The 19,209-nt window shown below is 39.5% G+C and overlaps 1 protein-coding gene across 1 annotated transcript in view; it reads left to right on the top strand.

Moving 5' to 3' along the window:
• Positions 1–19,209, top strand: part of CRADD (CASP2 and RIPK1 domain containing adaptor with death domain) — a 373,328-nt gene that overhangs the window by 125,425 nt on the left and 228,694 nt on the right. The window contains exons 2-3 of the mRNA XM_069095164.1: positions 2,947–3,028; positions 7,275–7,577. Of these exons, the coding sequence (XP_068951265.1) occupies positions 7,280–7,577 (298 nt within the window). The 5' untranslated portion in view covers positions 2,947–3,028; positions 7,275–7,279. The remainder of the gene's footprint in view (positions 1–2,946; positions 3,029–7,274; positions 7,578–19,209) is intronic.

Genomic DNA, 19,209 nt, shown 5'->3' on the forward strand with positions numbered 1-19,209 from the left:
TATTTGTAAGGGATAGTTATTACTCTTCAACATTAATATTCATTAATTGATCAGGACTATGGGCTCTTTGTATTGTGAATCACTATAACCTATAGCTTACTACATTATAATTTCATAAAGATAATTATTTGGTACATGGATATTTTTATAATCACATACTTTAGCTGCTTTAAAAGTGCTCATGAATTAGGCCTTCATAAATAGGCGATTAGCCCAGTTCTCTGCATTTCTAAAAAGGCAACATTTAGCCAAGAATGCTGCATCACAGTACTGAATGAGTTATTAGAATTCATGAGGAGAAAACATGGATTCAGCAAGATAGCAATTAATTAGTATATACAATTAGATGGTGCTCTCTCCAGACAGTGTAGCATAATACCTTTATTATAGAATCACAGTGGAGACTAAAAAATTCTCTCCCTCTTTTCCTTCCTTCCTTCCTTCCTTCCTTCCTTCCTTCCTTCCTTCCTTCCTTCCTTCCTTCCTTCTTTCCTTCCTTTTTTCCTTCCATGCTCTCTTTTTCTCTGTCTCTCTCTTTCTATGTGTCTCTGTCTCTCTCATAGGGTTGATATTCCTAGAATATAAATGAGATAATATATGTGAAGTGCTTTGCAAACCTTACAATGCTATGTAAATGCTCACTCTCATTATTCTTCATCCTTCTTCTTAAGACCAGTCCCTTGACCCATATCTATTTGCCCAGTCCATCTATTCTACCCTGGCTTCACTTGCTTCATTACTCAGCCTTGATCCCTTTGTCTGACACTTTCATGTTCCACTAGCTATGACCCTTTGATTTTTTTTTTTTTGGTCCCCTGATGTTCCATCTCTGAAGATCACTAGCCCTGAGTATCCTGCACCATCTAATTTCTTTGCTGATGCTCCTGGGCTACTAAAAAGTCACTGGAAAAAAATCACATCAAGCTAATTTTGCCTCTTATAAGTTGTGGCATATATAGTAGTTGCTGGGCTATTGCTACTATTAGACTGTCCTCCCCCACCTTTATTACACCCCTATTTTGTTCCTCATAGAAGTTGTTCCAAACCTTTCTCCTCTGGAGCCTTTCCTCACTTACATTTTTAGTAGATAATTTGACCTTTTCCTAAGAAGATTGTGGCTTTTCTGGTGAGTTCCCTCTACCATTCTTCGAACCTTTTTGGGATCATGCCTCTTGCTCATCTTTACCTTCTCTTCTTTCCCTGTAGTTATAGAAAAAAAGAAAGCCCTACCCATTACCCTGGATGATCTTTCTATAGCTGCTTTTAAACCCTCTTCTTCCTTTCTCCTCCAGGAACTTGTTCTAGACATCATCTCTGTCTCCTACAACTCAGTAAAGTGATTTTACTAAGGTCACATAGTGAATCAATGCCGGAGTGGAAACCTGAACTCAGGTCCTTTGATGTTGGATTCAGTGATCTTTCCAGTTGAAGACTTCCACTGATAGGGAATTTGCTACCTTGAAAGGCAAACCAATGTCATTAAAAAAAGATAACACTTCACAATACCATGTCTTTCCTTTAAAAGCAAGGATAATCTTAAATTGTTTAATCCAGTACAATTAGAAGCTTCTTTAGGGAAGCAATTTTCGTTTTTGTCTATATTATCTCTGCCCTTACCCTGCTCCATGATCATTAATAAATGCTTATTGATCACAGAATCATCCACTTAGAGCTAGAAGGGAGCTTAGTGACTATATAATTTTTGTAGCCTCCTCATTTTACAGGTGAGGAAACTGAGGCCCAAAGAAGTTAAGTGCCTTGCCTGTGGTCACACAGCTCTCTATGAGCAGAACCAGGACTGAAACTAGGAAGTTCTGATGCCAAAGTCAACAAACTTTCCACCTTCCAAACTGCCTTTCTTGGATTTAATTGAATGAAGGTTGAATGAAACGGAATTAATGAGATGTAACTAATGCATTGATTTCTGCATGTCTTTCTCCCCTTGTTTCTCCATTGCCTTTGCTCCTTTATTGAGAGGTTCTTAATCTGGGGTCTGTAAACTTGTTTAATATACACATATATTTAATGCACACACATATTAACAAATACATAGGGGCGGCTAGGTGACACAGTGAATAGAGCACTGGCCCTGGAGTCAGGGGGACCCAAGTTCAAATCCAGCCTCAGACACTTAACATGTACTATCTGTGTGACCTTGGGCAAGTCACTTAACTCCAATTGCTCCTCCACCCCCCCCTCCAAACAAATACATATATATACACACATATAGAGATTTAGATGTATGGATATTTGCATAACATGGTACAATAATATGGCTATAGCTACGTTATATAACTATCGATGTAGATACATATTCTAAGATATAATAATATGTACATTATACATAATATGATATGTGGATATAGATATTATTTAACAATATGAATATAGATGTTATGTAGTACTATGGATACATAGTATGTATAATATGATATAATGTGGATATAAATATAGTATAGTCCTATGGATATAGATATGTTATACGATATATTAATATGAATATAGCTAGAGTATGTATCTGCTATGATAATATAGCTATATAATGATATAACATGGATACAGATACATTGTGATATAACAGCATCTAAATATAGAGAAATGATCATATTTCAATATAATTGGTTTCCTTTCTAATCCTTTGTATTTTATATTATTCATTTAAAAGACTTATTCTGAGAAGTGGCCCACAGGCTTCACGGGACACTGTCAAAGGGGTGAGTCCTGTGACACAGAGAAGGTTACCAACTCCCGCTTTACAGTAAGAGGCAGAAGACTGGCTGACTCCCTTGTTAATTTTAGTTGCCTCCAGCAACCTCTACCCACAGCAAACATGGTGACGCCTCCTTCGGTGATGTAAAGCGCCAGTAGCAAAGATGGCACCCAACCCAACTTCCTGTGCTGGCCCCTAACAAAGATGGTCGCTGGCACTTCCGGTTTGGGGTTCTTGCCTCTAACAAAGATGGCGGATGCATGACAGGTTGCCCCAGAGCCGGGACTCAAGGGGCTGCTTTCTGAGGGCGAGGTGGCTGTAAGTAACAGGAAATAAGAAATTATGTACCCATCCTTTATGGTGGCCTGTCTGTGATGTCAAGGACCTTCACAGCAGGGCGCCCCCTCCCTGGTGGGATCCTTTCCTTCGGTATCATTTTAGTGGCTAGTGGACAGTACTGGGATGGCTTCGGACGTGCTGTGTGACCTCGTGTGGTCACTTGACCTCTCTGGTCCCCAGAACTCACCTGCCCCCAAACCTGCTTTGTGACCTCCCTGGTCCGCAGACCTTACCTATCTGCCACCTGCTGTGTGACCTCAGGTAGTCACTTGACCTCTCTGGTCCCCAGACCTCGATTTGCCTCTGGCCTGCTGTGTGTCAGTATGGAATAGTGGAAAATGCTGGTTTTGGGGTTCAAATCCTGACTTTGTCAGTTGTTCTTTGTGTGATTTTGAGCAAGGGAGTTCCCCTTTTTTGGCCTCAGTTTCCCCATCTGTAAAGTCAGGATTTAATAACTTCTGCGGTCCCTTTCACATCTGTTTGTGTGCTGCCTAGAGGCAGCCGGCTGGTGTACTGGAAAGAGCACCTGACCTGGAGTTAGGAAAACCTGGGTTCAAATTCAGTCCCAGGATAATTCCTTGCACTACTACCTGCCTCAGTTTCCTTATCTGTAAAATGATAATAATGATAGCACCTACTTCCCAGGGTGGTTGTGAGGGTCAAATGAAAGAATATTTGTAAAGCCCCAGGCATGTAGTAGGTGCTTAATAAATGCCTATTTCCTTCCTCCTGGGGTCTTTTGCAGCCTTCAACTTCCTCATTATAAAAATGATGAGGTCAGACTAGATGATTGCTTATCCCCTTCCAGCTCCAAATCTGTCCTACAATGTTGCTTCTGGAGGCAATGTCTTTCCAATTGGTGGGTGTAAGGAAAATATCTTTAAAAGGCTTGGGGAGAGATAAATAACAGGAATATTCCTTCCCATCCACAGCTCCTTCATCCCCTGCTTGAGCTTTCAGCAGATGCCTTTATTATGCTCTCTAGTTAAGGACATTCATAGACTCATTGGTTTAGTGCTTGAGGACAAGAGTCCAACCTGTTTATTTCACAGATGAAACACTGAGGCCCAGAGACTTAAAGTGATTTTCCCCATTTCACACAGATAGCAAGAGGCAGGATTTGAACCCAGGTTATCTGATTCCAAATCCAGGGGTCTTTCCACTTTCCCACCTGCCTCAAATAAATCACTTTGGCTCTCATTGACTGGCCAGAAAGAAGTCCCAGACCAAGCCCTACTTGGTCCTTGTTTGTCCCTGATTGGTTCAGAAGGAATATAAAATAGCAGTTGTGACTGTTTTGGTCAGAAACCCTGAGGGTGTTCCCCTCCCAGATCAATTTTTTTCTGACTAGGTAAAAAGACCATTCTCTGTCTCATTTTTTACCTTGCATTAATCACCAAATAGGTATTGCTTCAGTCAAACTGAGACCTGGGAAAGGCTTTAGTTTTAAAAGGCTGTCTTCCACTGCATCCAGGGCTATCTCCAGTCATCCTGATCCATATCTGGCCACTAGACCCAGATGACTTGGAGGAGAGAGTGAGGCTGGTGACTTTGCACAGCCCTGCCTCAGTTAAACCCAATTCACTTGCAAGTCATGGCATCACCTCCCTGATGTCATGGTCTTCTTGGAGAATGAAGGACAAACAACAGCAATGACTAGGTCTCTAAAAAAAATAAGTGGAACCCAAGAGTTCCTTTTTCCCCAAGCTTGAATGCGTTCCTCTTAACAATTCTGCTTCTGTTACTTAATCCTTGTGTGACATTGGACAACTCATTTCCTCTGTCTGCTCCTGTTTCCTCTTCTGAAAAACATGAGTGTCTCTAAAGGTTCTTCCACCTCTAAATATCCTTGACCTTGCTGACTTCTTAAAGAGGTTTGTAATATAACCAACCTCTAGGCTTCTGTTTCCCCTCTGGTAACATGCCCAGGGCACCCATGTTAAGTGCATTCTCTTTCTTCAGAATCTCTAATTCCTATCATTTAAACTGCTCCTGAAGTTTTACCTTCTCTGCCAAACTTTGTCTCCTTCCCTTGGTACTGACTGCCCCTGGTGCCTGGAATGGTTTTCCTCCTCAGTCTTCTGCAAATCCCTGGCTACCTTCAGAACTCAGCTCAAGAAGCACCTTTTCCATTAGAGGTTCTCAAGCTTTTTGGTCTCCCGACCCCCCCTCTCCACTTTTTCTTATTTGTATTAAATCTATTGATGTATACTATATTAAAAATAAAAACTGATAAAATTTGAAAATTATCATTAAAATAATCCTAAATCATTATATCTTAATATAAATAACCCATTTTTTCTGAAAATAACTATATTTAGTTATAATAAAGAATATTTGGTATGAAATAAAGTTTTATATGCATAGTAGCATTTTTTTTACATATTTTTGCAAACTCTTTCACATCTGATTTAATAGAAAATAGGTGGAATCTTTTATCTGCAGATATCATTTATTGCTATATGCAATATGGCAAATGCATCCTGATATGTAGTTGAAAGTGGAAGCATTTTAATAAGCAAATACTGTCTTAGTATTATTATGAAAATAGTTTTGACTGCTTGGATCCCCTGAAAGGGTCTGTGTGACCATGGGCAAGTCTTATGACCTCTCTGAACCTTAGGCAGCTCCCTACCAAGTCATAGAAAGGTTGTGATCCTCATTAGTGGACGGTCTTTCCACACTGGAATTTTCCTGGGCTACAAAGTCACAGATCCTTTGTGTATTCATATATCTCAGTGACCTGTGTCTGCCACTGGCCTTCCATGGAGGAAAAACAACCAAAGTCTGACTGAAAGGGTGAAGGGGGAGTAGTTTGAAACAAGGATGGAAAAGTAAATTGGAGCCATATCGGAGAAAAGAGTGGTATGAAGTACTTTTTAATGATGACAATGCCTGCTACTTCTGGAGTGCTTTAAGGTTTGCAAGGCACTTTGTAGACTATATCTCACTGGATCCTCATAATAATCCCATGAGGCAGGTTCCACAACTGTGTTATTCCCATTTTTACAGATGAGGAAACTGAGGCCAAGTGATTTGTCCATGGTCATACACGTAGAAAGTTAGGATTTGAATCCAGCACTGTATTCACTTTGCACAATGCCTCTTCTCCCTCCCCCCCCCCCCATTTTGGAATTCTTGACTTCCCTTTTTCTTTACTAACTCTGAGAAACTTCTTTGTATTTTTCTTTTATTCAGTTGTTTTTCAGTTGTGTCCTATTCTTTATGACCCCATTTGGAGTTTTCTTGGCAAAGATACTGTAATGGTATTGCTATTTCCTTCTCCAGCTCATTTGACAGATGAGGAAACAGAGGCAAACAGGATTAAGTGACTTGCCCAGGGTCACATAGCTTAGTAGTTGTCTCAAGCCAGATTTGAATTTAGGTCTTCCTGTCTCCAGGTCTGGTGCTCTAAGCCACCCATGTTTTCTCACCACCTGTGTTCCTTATGGAGGTACTCCCCTTGCTTCCTCTGAGTCTAACTTCAGTGGCCACCTGCTACAGTATGCCTTTCTTGATCCTCATCTTGTTTTGTCTACTTACCCTATTAATTGATATAAATTTGTATTTCCTTATCTAGCATATGTTTTTCTCTCATATATCCTACCCTCAAGCAGTAAAATTCAAGTTCCTTAAAACTACGGACTATTTCTTTGACTTCCACACAGTAGGCACCTAATAGATGCCTTTTGGTTGATATTATATCTAGACCAGGAGAATGTGTGATTTTGGAGAGCAGGAACACTTCAGTTTTACTCTTTGGGTTAAGGTTTCTTAGATGGTTACTCTTCAGACTTGGGGTCAGGAAGACCTGATTTAAAATCCTACCTTGGATACTTACTAGCTGTGTGACCCTGGGCAAGTTACTGTACCTCTACCTGCTTTGGTTTTCTCATCTGTAAAATGGGGATGATATTAGACCCTATCTTCCAGGGTCATTATGAAGACCAAATGAGATCATAATTATAAAGCATTTTGTAAACCTTAAATTGCAATATAAATGCTAGTTGTTATTATTTTTATTTTATTTCCTCATGTGTACTTTTAATGGACAAGGAAATAATAGGTTAAAATTCATTTTGTATAAGAGAAGTCATATCCTCCATATTATTTACTTCTGTGTGTTTGATCTCATGTACCTGATTGTACATGATGAGATCTTCCGGCTGTTAAGAGTATGTAAGGCTTTGCCTGTCTTATTCCATGTGGTCTCTTTCCTTCTCAGAGAAGATGGAGGCCAGAGATAAGCAGGTTCTCCGCTCCCTTCGTCTGGAACTGGGTGCTGAAGTCCTGGTGGATGGACTTGTTCTTCAGTATCTCTACCAGGAAGGGATCTTGACAGAAAACCACGTTCAAGAAATCAGAGCCCAATCCACAGGCCTCAGGAAGACCATGATGCTACTGGATATCCTACCTACACGAGGCCCCAAAGCCTTTGACACCTTCCTTGATTCCCTGCAGGAATTTCCCTGGGTGAGGGAGAAACTGGAGAAATCCCGGGAGGAAGCTATCCAAGAGATGCCTACAGGTAGGCTCAAAACCATTTCCACTGAGCCGCTGGGGATGCTCTATTTTGGTACTCAATCTTAGAAAGCTGGAGATTTCTGGAGTTGATGAAGAAGGAATCTGGGAGGAAGGATCATCTGACTTGAGAGCATTATGAGGAGAGGAGTGGGAACTAGGGAGTACTGAGGGTCTGGTCAGCAGTGAAGCTGGAGAAAAGTTTTAGAATTTCTTTTCTTGAGAATTTGACAAGCCAAGGGGAAGACATGATTTGAGAAGGCAGGTGGTCTTTTGATGGCTTGGAGCATTTGGAGATTGAGGATGGAAATCTGGGCTATGAGGTGTCTTTATCAGGCTTTATGTATGTGGTTTCAGGACTTCTGGCTAGTAAAGGCTCATCACTGGTCACATCTGAAGGAAAAAAACCCCTCTAGCCTTCCAATGCATAACCTATAGCTGTTCCTTGATCTGGAGACTCATGTCAAATCCCAAGTATTTTAAGATTGGCCTCTTGTTTGTAAAGGTTGTCAGTTTGAAATTTGCCTCAGTTCTACTTTACTAAAGCCCCTGGAGGAGATGGGTTGGTGGTAGGCACTGTTTGGGAGGAAGTGACCATGTTGCTTCAGGCAAGTTTGAAAGTCTGGAATGACAAGATGTTAAATCCTGAAATGTATTCTTTCCTATATTCTGCCAATATTCACACTGTATCCCAAGAGGAAAAAACAGAGAACTGAATTGCTTTATAAAGAGACAATCAAAAATTGTTTTGCATTATTCTTAAATTTGTTTTTCTTATATATGCATATATACACATATATAATATATATGCATATGTATGACACATATGTATGTATGTGTGTGTGTTTTATTGATGCCTTTTCCCTCCATCATTCTAATTTACAGATAGATCTCCTCCTTGGTGCTCTCCTACCTCTACTGAGCTACCATCACTGAACCTTCCCTTTTAACAAAGTACAGAGAAGAAGCAATTAGGGAACCCCTGATTGGTTTAATGAGTTCCTGAGTTCACATGATAAATTTACTTGGTGCAGATGTTTGTTAGACTGGAGTACCTTCTATAGGGGCATGGGTCTTCTGGGGAGTAAACAGTGGGTTCCTCTGTTCCCTAGTGGTTGGAGTAATTTCTTAATGATTAGTTTATTGAGGCCCCTTAGGCCTCCTGGTCTCATTGGAACTTTTCTTATAGGCTACAGAAAGAGATCAGAGGAAAAATAGCTCCACCCATCCCTTCTGGACCCTTTTCAAGTGATTTCACTATACCCTTTATGTTCAGACTGAGTGCCATACAAGTAAAATTAGTTAAGCAAAACTAACTGATGCAAGAACCAAAACTGAGAGTGTATGCAATATTCTGTAACTATAGACCTCCACCGCTCCAAAGAAAGGAATTATGTTTTCTTAGCTCTTCTCAGAGTCAGGCTTGGTTATTACAATTATACCGTTCAGCTTCATTTGAATATTTTTGTTTATATTATTGGAGTCACTGTTTTCCTGATTCTCTGGCTTGCATTTTTTTAAATCTAGGAAATGAACATTTTTATTATAGTCTGGTAGTGGTCACAGTTGTATGATGTGAAGTCTGGAAGCCATTTCTATCATTTTACTATAAGATAGAAGAAGGGAAGGGCTCAAGGAATTTTAGAACCATGATGAACCTCAAGATTACTGGGTCCAACATCTTAATTTGAGAAATGGGGAAAATGAGGTCTAGGTAGAAAGTTGCTCACCTAGGGATCATGCAAATAATAATGGTAGAACTCAATCTCAAATCCAAGTATCCTGACCCAAAGTCTGGTGATCTTTCTCCTATTATAGCAGCTCTTAACATGGAGCCAGCAAATTTGTTTTCCTAAAAAAAATTGTATTTCCACAGAACTGGTCTCCTTAGTAATCCTTTGTATTCTGTTTTATGTATTTAAAAACACAACTCTGAGAAGTGGACTGCAAGCTTCGCCAGATGACCCAGGGGGTCCAGGGCACTCACAAAAGTTTGACTCCTTGCCCCATAATCAGTTATCTTTTTGTATGTTTACAGTTTAAAATCATGGTTCTTTTATAACAATCCCATGAGATAGGCAGGGAAAGCTTAATTTCCACTTTACAGATCAGGAAACTGAATCTCAGAGAAGCAAAGTGATTTGCACATTCACACCAAATTACTCAAACTTGGGTTTCCTCTTTCCAGTACCTCATATTGGTCATCTGGAGTTGGCATCAGACCTGAAAGTTAGTGAGAGTGTGACGAAAAATTCAGGGCTCATTCTGTCCTTTTGTCTTTGTTTAGGCATTTGCCACAATTTAACAAGTCAAAACTCGGGGAAAAAAAAGAATTAAAAAGAATTTATTTAAAAATATGCCAAGATAGCAACACGTTGATTCCTAGATATCAGCAAGGAATTCAGGATGGAGCCAGCTTTTATTGATAACTTTTATAATGAGATAAAGACAATTAGAAAATGTCCAGGTCAGCTCCTCCAAATGTCATATCATAAGGAATGAGATTATAGATAATGGGAATCTGCTATGTGCTGAATAGTTGCAGACTGGGTGACATAGGCCCTAACATTGATTAACATGTATCCAGAAAACAAGCCAGACTGGAGACAATGAGGACCTCTACCTAAATTTTAATATTCTTTGGTTGAGGAGACACACACACACACATCATGGTGAATGATGAATGGAAGCCAGGTTGTGTACTAATTGAAACATGTGCCCTCCCATATGTAAAGCCAAGCACGAGCAGCTCTCCAAAGGACTGCTTCTGTGAAATAGCTTTAAGGTTCTGATCACATAGTATAGTGAACTTCTCTATTTATTGAGTAATAAACTAAGACAAATTTATTGAGTAATAAACTAAGACAAAACATTCACAGAAACCAAAGTACAGCATTCACAATGTTATAACATAACAATTTATCACTAAAGTGGCCACATAGTTTTCACCAAAGTGGCCACATAGTTTTAAACAAAAGATATCATTCAGTGAATGAGTCCTTAACTCAGTCATCCTTAAGTAACAATCCTCCTTGAGGGACACAAAGTACAATCATTCAGTAAGCCCTTAACTCAATCATCCTTAAGGAGCAAACCATCCTTAATTCAATCATCCTTAAGAGGTACAAGGTAAAGAGTACAAAGTTCTCCCATCCCTAGGCCTCAGTAAATTGTGATCTTCTCAGTCATCATTAAGTATCCAAGGAGAGGTCTTTTCATCTTGACTCGAGGCTGGCTCTCAGATTCCATGGTCCCAGCTTTTGCCTGAATTTACCCAACTGTCACCTGGATTCAAAAGTGGGCAGCTCTCAGCTCCTCGTCCAGCTCATCTTCCAGCTCCATGTTGAAGCTTACAGTGTCCAGTCGACCTCAAGTCCTTCATAGTTTCTGTTTCTGGGAAGACAAAGCTTAACAAAGCCAAAACAGCACTCAGGCACATTGCCAGTACCATCACCAGTACTTTCTGCCTGTGAAATCAACACAGACCAAGTCTGAGAACTCAACACAAATTGTCAGTAAAGTCCCAGGACCTCTGAAACCCTCCTCCAGGACTTCTGTAAACAAACCAGAAAATCCTCTTTCTGGGCTTCCAGTAAGGTCCCAGGGCTTCTGTACAAAGTGTTACAAACACAAATCAACACAACGCAGACAGAGCAGACAGACAGAGTGCCACCGCCACAAGTGTCTTCCCGTCTCAGTTCTGCTCTCTCCCAGCTTGTATGCATCTTTTTATCTGGTCATTGGCTCCTTCCTGTTTCGCCTGCCTTTTACATCCTTCCCGTTCCTGTCTTTGGCAAGTCCCTCCCACTGTGGGTTTCACAAGTTCTGTTTCTTTTTTTCTTTCTTTTTTTTTTTTTTGGAGGAGGAAGGTAGGGCAGTTGGGGTTAAGTGACTTGCCCGAGGTCACACAGCTAGTTGTTGTGTTAAATGTCTGAGGTTGGACTTGAACTCAGGTCTCCTGACTCTAGGGCTGGTGCTCTATTCACTGCACCACCTAGCCGCCCCTGCAAGTTTTCTTTCTTAACAAAGACTTGGGGTGGCTTGCCCTAGAGTCAGGAGGACCTGAGTTAAAATTTGGCCTCAGATACTTGACACAATTACTAGCTGTGTGACTTTGGGCAAGTCACTTAACCCCAATTGCCCTCAAAAAAAAAAAAAACAAGAGAAAACCCAATAACTCTAGGGGTGGCTAGGTGGCGCAGTGAATAGAGCATCAACCCTGGAGTCAGGAGGACCTGAGTTCAAGTCTGTCCTCAGACACTTAACACAAAACTAGCCATGTGACCCTGGGCAAGTCATTTAACCCCAATTTCCCTACCTTCCCCCCTCCAAAAAGCAAAAAAAGAAAAAAAAGAAAAAAAAATCAAAGACTTGATATAATCATGGGCAAGGCTCAAAAGAAACTTGAACTAAAATAAGGTGCTAAATAATTAAATAACTGAGACAAGGCGCTAAGTACTTCTTTAATTGCCATTACACCATAATATTTAGTTTTCTGAATTGGGATTCCCTTTGGGGCAAAGAAACCATCTCTCTTAGACATACCTTTTTTTGAAAGCATAGATGATCCTTCCTTTGAGCTTTAGACTCAGCAAAAGAAATAATGGCTATTTTTGAAATATAGGTAATTAGGCTGTATTCACAGACAGCTTGGATGAAAGCAGGGCATCTTGGTGGGCTTCTCATTCTGCTCAGAGGACAGGGAAAAAAGAGAAGCCATTTTTGCTAACCATTGAAGTCAAGCCAACTGGGTGAGAAGGGGGAAAAAACAACAACGTGGAATGAACAGAGACAAGTCAGATGATGGCAGCCATGTTCCTGATGTTCTCTTAAAGGTTTCACAAAGTGGTGTTTTTGCCAAGTGCTGTTGATTTTTCAGGATGATCAGTGAAGATAGTGGGCAGCACCTAGGGAAGCCTGGTTGTTGATTAGCCTGGCCTAGCTTTGTGGTATTGCCATTATTCTAGAAAGTCGTCCTAGAAAGGTGGCCCATTGTGTACACTTGTGTGCATTTCCATGATGAGAAGCTGGTTTTCATTCAGCTAGGTTTTGGACAGTTTACATCTGCTTATGAGTGTTAGTATTTATTTTATCTAATTTTTTTAGGAGGAAGAATGGAAGAAATGACTAACTGGGAGATCACAGACTTCTTGTTGGAAGATGAGCTTTTAAAAAGAAGCCATTTGATGGAAAATTGGGTTCTTAGAAATCAAACCACTCTGAGTTCTAAGGGCAGGGTTTTAATATTTTCCAGAGCCTGACTTTCTTTGTGATAGTTGGGACTCAATTTTTCTCTCTCTGGAATATATACATATCTATCTATTTATCTATCTGTACATCTATCCATCCACCCATCCATATATCTATGAGTGTATATATACACATACAGATACATGAAATATATATTTAGATTACATATCCAATATGTAAATATATACAAATTATATATATGCTATATGGAAAAGTATATATCCTCTCTCATTTATATCCTATATGTATGTGTATCACCTTCCCCCCATTATAAATGTATTTAGTCAAGCAAAACAAATTCTCACATTGTCCATATCTGTGAACACACACACACACATCAGTCTGCAATGAGAGTCCATCACTTTTCCATCTGGATGTGGGTAGCAGGTTTCATCATGTTGTTGTGGTTGTTCAGTTATTTCAGTCATGTCCCACTCTCTGTGACCCCATCTGTGGTTTTCTTGGCAGAGATAGTGAAGTGGTTTATTATTTTCTTCTCCAGCTCATTTTACAAATGAGGAAACCGAGGCAAACAGGGTTAAGTGATTTGCCCCCCCTCACATGGCTTAGTAAGTGTCTCAGGCTATATTTGAATTTAGGCCTTCCTGACTACAGGCTTGGCACTCTATCCTCTGCACCACCTAACTACTACCCCTTTCATTGTGGGCCTTGATTAATTGGAAAGCAGTAGATTATTTTTCCAAATGGAGGAAAGAGTAGCATTTTTACATGCCTTCTAGTTGATGTTCTTGTAAGGCTCATTTTCTAGGACCTTGATGCCTTCTATAAAAAACAAACAACAAAACTGCCATTATGAGATTTTAAAATAGTTTATACTTTATTTTTAAAAGAATGTTTGGGCTCTGAAGATCCAAACAATAGGAAGATGTGGTACTTTTTAAAATTGTGTTTATCCGGCCCTATCTTTATTCTCTCCAGCAGAAAGAATATGGGATTTTGATTCAAAGGAACCAAGTTTGAATCCCAGTCCAGCTTCTTAGTAGCTGTGTGACATAAGGCAGGCCACTTAACTCTCTGGGTCACAATTTCCTTATCTGTAAAATAAAAAGGTTGGACCCTCTGGTCTCTGAAGGCCCTTCTGATTCTAAATCTACAGTCCTGTGATTCTGAGATCATTCGATTGTACAGATTTGGTGATCTCTTTTTGGAAGGGCTGCTAGCCAGCGACATATGTTTTCCCTTTGGTCCAGTAGATTCTCTGTTCCTAGAATGAAACCAGTCTATTTTATTAGGAAGAGAAAGTTGGAGTCTTTTTTTGTTTGTTGTTTCTCTGATACTGAGTTTTAGAATTTTTTTTTTCCTGTTATAAGTTCTAAACTGGTTCAAAGGCCTTATTTGGTGATAACATCTATTTGATTTTTCTGTTTTCCAATTTGGGATCTGGTATTATTTCGTGTGGCAAATGGGCTGCATCTAGGTTTGGGGTCTAAAAATAATCAAAGATAGTATTTTAAATGCCCCCAGGAGATGATCTCTTGATGCCAGAATTGACTGGATCCTGTTCTAAGTTGGCAAGTCCTTATATTTGCCAAAGGCTTGATTTTAATTGTTTCTACAGGTAGGTATTAGGTAGACTCAGGATAGACTTATTATGTGTGTGTGTGTTTTTGTATGCATATGTGTATGTATATCTTTACATACACATATATACACATAGATACACATAAACATGCTATACTATATAGTTTGTGCATATATACATATACAGACTATGTATACGTATATACTGTTTACACACAATACACATAGATATACAGAGACATACACACATGTATGCAAACAGAGTCCAAATACACTTGCTTCATCTTCAAGAGAGAAGTTGTCTATTTAAAGAATCAATAGTCCATTAATCTGCTGGACAGCTTTTCAAAACAGCTTTTTATCAACAAATTACAGGATTGGGTCATTAAATCATAAGGCTATAGATTCAGAAATGGAAGGATCTTGGGAGCTTATCTTGTCCAATCCCCTCCTTTGAACAAATCTCATTTTACTGTTTTGTTTTGTTTTGTTTTGTTTTTTAAAGCAATTGAGGTTAAGTAATTTGCTGAAGGTTACACGGCCAGTTATTTTTGTGTGGGTGCTGAGTATCTGAGGCCGGAACTAATCCCAGGTCTCCCGATGCTGGGGCCGGCGCTCTACTCACTGCACCACCTAGCTGCCCCTAAGCAATTGGGGTTAAGTAACTTGCTCAAGATTACATGGCCAGTTATTTTGTGTGGGTGTTAAGTATCTGAGCCCGGAACTGATCCCAGGTCTCCCAACTCTGGGGCTGCTGCTCTTACTCACACCTGGCTGCCCCTTTGTTTTTGTTTTTACATTGTCTTCATTTCCAAATGTATCTTTCCCTTCTCTCTTAATTTTTGAATAATTTCTTGTAACACATTGAAAAAAAGAAAGACATTAATTTAGTAAAAAAATAAACAAGATTATAGTTCTCAAGTTGAAAGGCACCCCAGAAGCCATCTGCTCCAATTTCCTTAATGTACAGATGAAGAATTTGAGGCCTGGGGAAATGAAGTGACTTGTCCAAGTTCACCCAGATAGTAAGTGTCAGAGGTAAGATTTGAACACAGTTCCTCTGACTCTGGAGTCACTCCTTTTTCTCTTGCAGATTACGCTGCATTCTACATCAGTTGTGTCTGCTAATACACCTGGCCATCTCTACCCATAGTCCCCCACCTCTGTAAAATGGGGAAGGAGATATATTTTCTCAGCTTTGGAGAGCCTGGTAATTAAAATTATATAGCATTCAGTTTCTTCTTTCTCCCTCATTTACATCATTATAGTGACAGTATATATTGTTTCTCTGGTTCCAGTCATTTTATTCATCATCAATTCATACTAGCTTGCCTAGACTGTTCCCAATTGTTCATATTCACTGTCTCTGCTGGTGTAGAAATGTCCCATCACATTCACACCCTGCAGTTTATGAGAAGAATCTGCCCTCTGGCTCTTTGCTTCCACATTAAGTAATGCCATGAAGATTTTAGCTTGGATACGACCTTTCCAAATTTAACTCATTGGGGTCTATGCCTAGCAGCATGGTATCTGCATCATAGGATCTATGTACTTTTAAACCATAATCCCAAACTGTGCTCCAGAAGTCCAAACATTACCTTTTACAGATGGGAGAGTTGAGGCTCAGAAAAAGTCAGAATTTGAAGGTCCTTTGATTCCACAACTTTCATTAGCATTCCTCTTCAGCCTGCACTCCCCAGATACTTACTGTTGCTGTGCTCCTGGGCAAGTCATGACAGTGCTGTCTCCCTCAGTTTCCTCATTTGTAAAATGAGGATAATAAAAGCACCTATTCTCAAGGTGGTTGTGAGGATCAAATGAATTGATATTTGTAAAATGTTTTACAAAGCATTGCATAGATTCTTGGTATTATTACAATCACCATCGTTGTCATCAGGCAATTTGTCCATGCTTGATCAGGTGTCATCGTGTACCAGGACTTAAATTAATATCTTTTGATAAAAATTGAGTGTTCTTTACATGACTCCACCAGGATTTGGGAAAATAAAATGATAATAATATTCTTGAATATGAAAATAACTGCCTTATAAACAAAACTGGATTGCATATTTCTTTTAGTGCTGCTTTTTGATGGTGGAAATGCCAGGAAACTCCAGTTTTTTGAAGTAAAAATGAGATTTTCCCACTACCCTTCAGTTTTTCAAAGCAAAAACAAGAGATTCTTCAGTTGACTCTGTTTGATATAATACAGTGCGCTCTTTAATTCAACTAACATTTTGGATGCTCAAAGATTATCTCATTCTGAGATGGCTTCATAATTTGATCAGGATTCAGAATTGGATTTCAGGTTACCAGTATACACAACGATTGAAAATCTATTTGACAAAGTCCTTGGGCTATGAACATGGATTCCAGATTTGGCAATGGTGTCCTTAACACATTCAGCTCAGCTGTGATTTGTGAATGTGGTGTTTTTATAACCTTTGAACTAGTCTACAAGACCATCATGCGGTTCTGGGTGACCTATAGGAGGTGTCTGTAGTGTGTCCATTAAATGTTTCCCAACAGCTGATGAAACTTGGGAAGAAAAACATGTCCATCATTTAAGAACCACCACATTTTTTATTCAGAGAATCATCATTTACACCTGCCTGCTTAGGGCTGTGTGCTGCATATACTACACATCTGGCAGATGGAGTCTCCTGGAGAGTGCTTGCAGGGGTTCTATGCTCTCTGCCCAGCATGTATGCCGCGTTGTCATAGCTTTAGCATCTTGAGTTCTTGATGTCAGTTAGTCCAACAACAACTTAGGAAGAATTTATGATTTCATTTCACTACTAGTCTTTACATGAGCATGAGTGAAATTCATACAATGCTTTTTAATAGAAACCATTTGATTCATAATCCTAAGATCATAGATTTAAGGCTGGAAGGAACTTCAGAGGCCATCTACTTCAACTCTTTCATTTTATAGATAAGAAGGCCAAGGTCAAGAGAGGTGACAGGATCTGCCCAACATTACACAAGTAGCAAATGTATTGGGGGTATAATTTGAATCAAGGTTTTCTGACTCCAGAGACACTGTTCTTTCCCCTATGCTTCACTAATATTGATATGCTGGATGATCTTCTTGGCCAACAACATTTGGGGTATAGATTGAAAAATGAAAAAAGAAAGCCCGCTTTCTTTATTTCAATGCTGGTTTGTTTGAATTTTTTAATTTTTTTTCAATTAACAAACATTTATTTTCTTTCCCATTTACTTCCCCTCCCTCTTCTCATTAGACAAACAAAACAAAACCCTTGTAACAAATATTAATACTCAGGAAAAACAAAACCCCACATCTCATTATTGACACTGGAATCATTTTTGGTCTTTGGGTTTTCCAGATTTCTTAAATGTTGCAAATTGTTTGTTTTTGCAACACTGATGTTATAGTAGAATTTGTGCCCTTGGTTCTTCTCACTTCACTCTGTATTAGTCCACACAATCCTTCCTTGGTTTCTCTGAAACCATCCCTTTCTTTATTTTTTTAAAAAATGGCATGATGGTGTTTCATCACAATGATATGCCACTACTCCTTCAGGCACTCCCCAATTGATAGGCATCCCCTCAATTTCCAAGTTTTTGCCACCACAAGAAGAGTTACTATAAATACTTTTGTACACTGAGAACCTTTTCCTCTTTTCTCTCTTTGTGTAAAAACCCAGTGGTGGTAGCACTGAGTCAAAGGGTCTGACCAGTTTGGTAACTTTCTGAGCATAGTTCCAAATTGTTTTTGAGAATGGCTAAAGTTCCATTCGTCAGATCCACCAACAGCACATCAGTGAATCTGTTTTCCTGTCACCCTTTCAGCATTTGTCATTTTCATCTTCCTGTCAATATTACTAATCTGATGGGTTGGAGGTAGACTCTCAAAGCTGCTTAGTTTGCATTTCTTTAATGATTAGTAGTTTGATGCATTTCTTTTCTTATTATTTAATGTGGCTGTTGCTAGCTTGGATTTCTTTCTTTGAGAATGGCTTGTTCAACACCTGGCCGTGTAACCTTGAGCAAGTTACTTAACCCCGATTGCTTAAAATAAAAAAAAAAAAAAGAGAATGGCTTGTTCATATAATTTGATATCAACTGGCAAATGGATCTTAGTCTTATACATTTGAAGCTCATCCTGTGCCCTTGGAAATGAGATCTTTTATCAGGGCCAGTTGCTGGAAAGATTGTTTCTCCCTACTTTGCTGTTTTGCCTTTTTGTACATCTTGAACCTTGTTTCCCAGGAAGCCATGAAAAGGATTGAATTTTTTTTTTTTTATTAGAGAAGAACTTTTTAGAAGTAGTATTGAGCTTTGAAATAAATGAGAAGCCATGTTGTACAGTGATGACTTTGGGTTCAAATCCTACCTCTGACATTTACTTAGTCTGTCATCTTGGGCAACTCATTTCAACTCATTTAACTTCTCTGGTCTCTTGTTTCCTCCTCTGTAAAATGTGAGGGTTGGACTGGGGGCCTCTATAGTGCTTTCTCTGATCCTTCAATGGCTCATCTCTTTGCTGTGATGCTTTGATTTCATCAGTGTGGAGACCCCTTCAACTGGGGTGGGTGGACAATCCCTCCCTGTCTTTTCATCCTGTGTGAATCTTGTCTTTGTTTTCCTATAAATCCTCTGTAAAGAATCTGCCTGATGATGTACCTAAAGGAGGTTCAGCTCTGCCTGAGGCCACTATCCCTATGTCACTGTCACAACAACAAACTCAATACTGTCTTTAACATCAATCGAAAAATTGTATTAAGCACCTACTGGGTGCCAGGCGCTGTGCTAAGTGTACCTCCTCCCCTCCCACCTCCCCACCCCCCAAGGCAAGTCATCATTATTAACATGTTGCAACC

The sequence above is a fragment of the Petaurus breviceps genome, unplaced genomic scaffold, assembly GCF_028583685.1.
Source record: "Petaurus breviceps papuanus isolate PSGF00001 unplaced genomic scaffold, PetGlider_PUasm1.0 225, whole genome shotgun sequence".
In the NCBI taxonomy this organism is placed as follows: domain Eukaryota; kingdom Metazoa; phylum Chordata; class Mammalia; order Diprotodontia; family Petauridae; genus Petaurus; species Petaurus breviceps.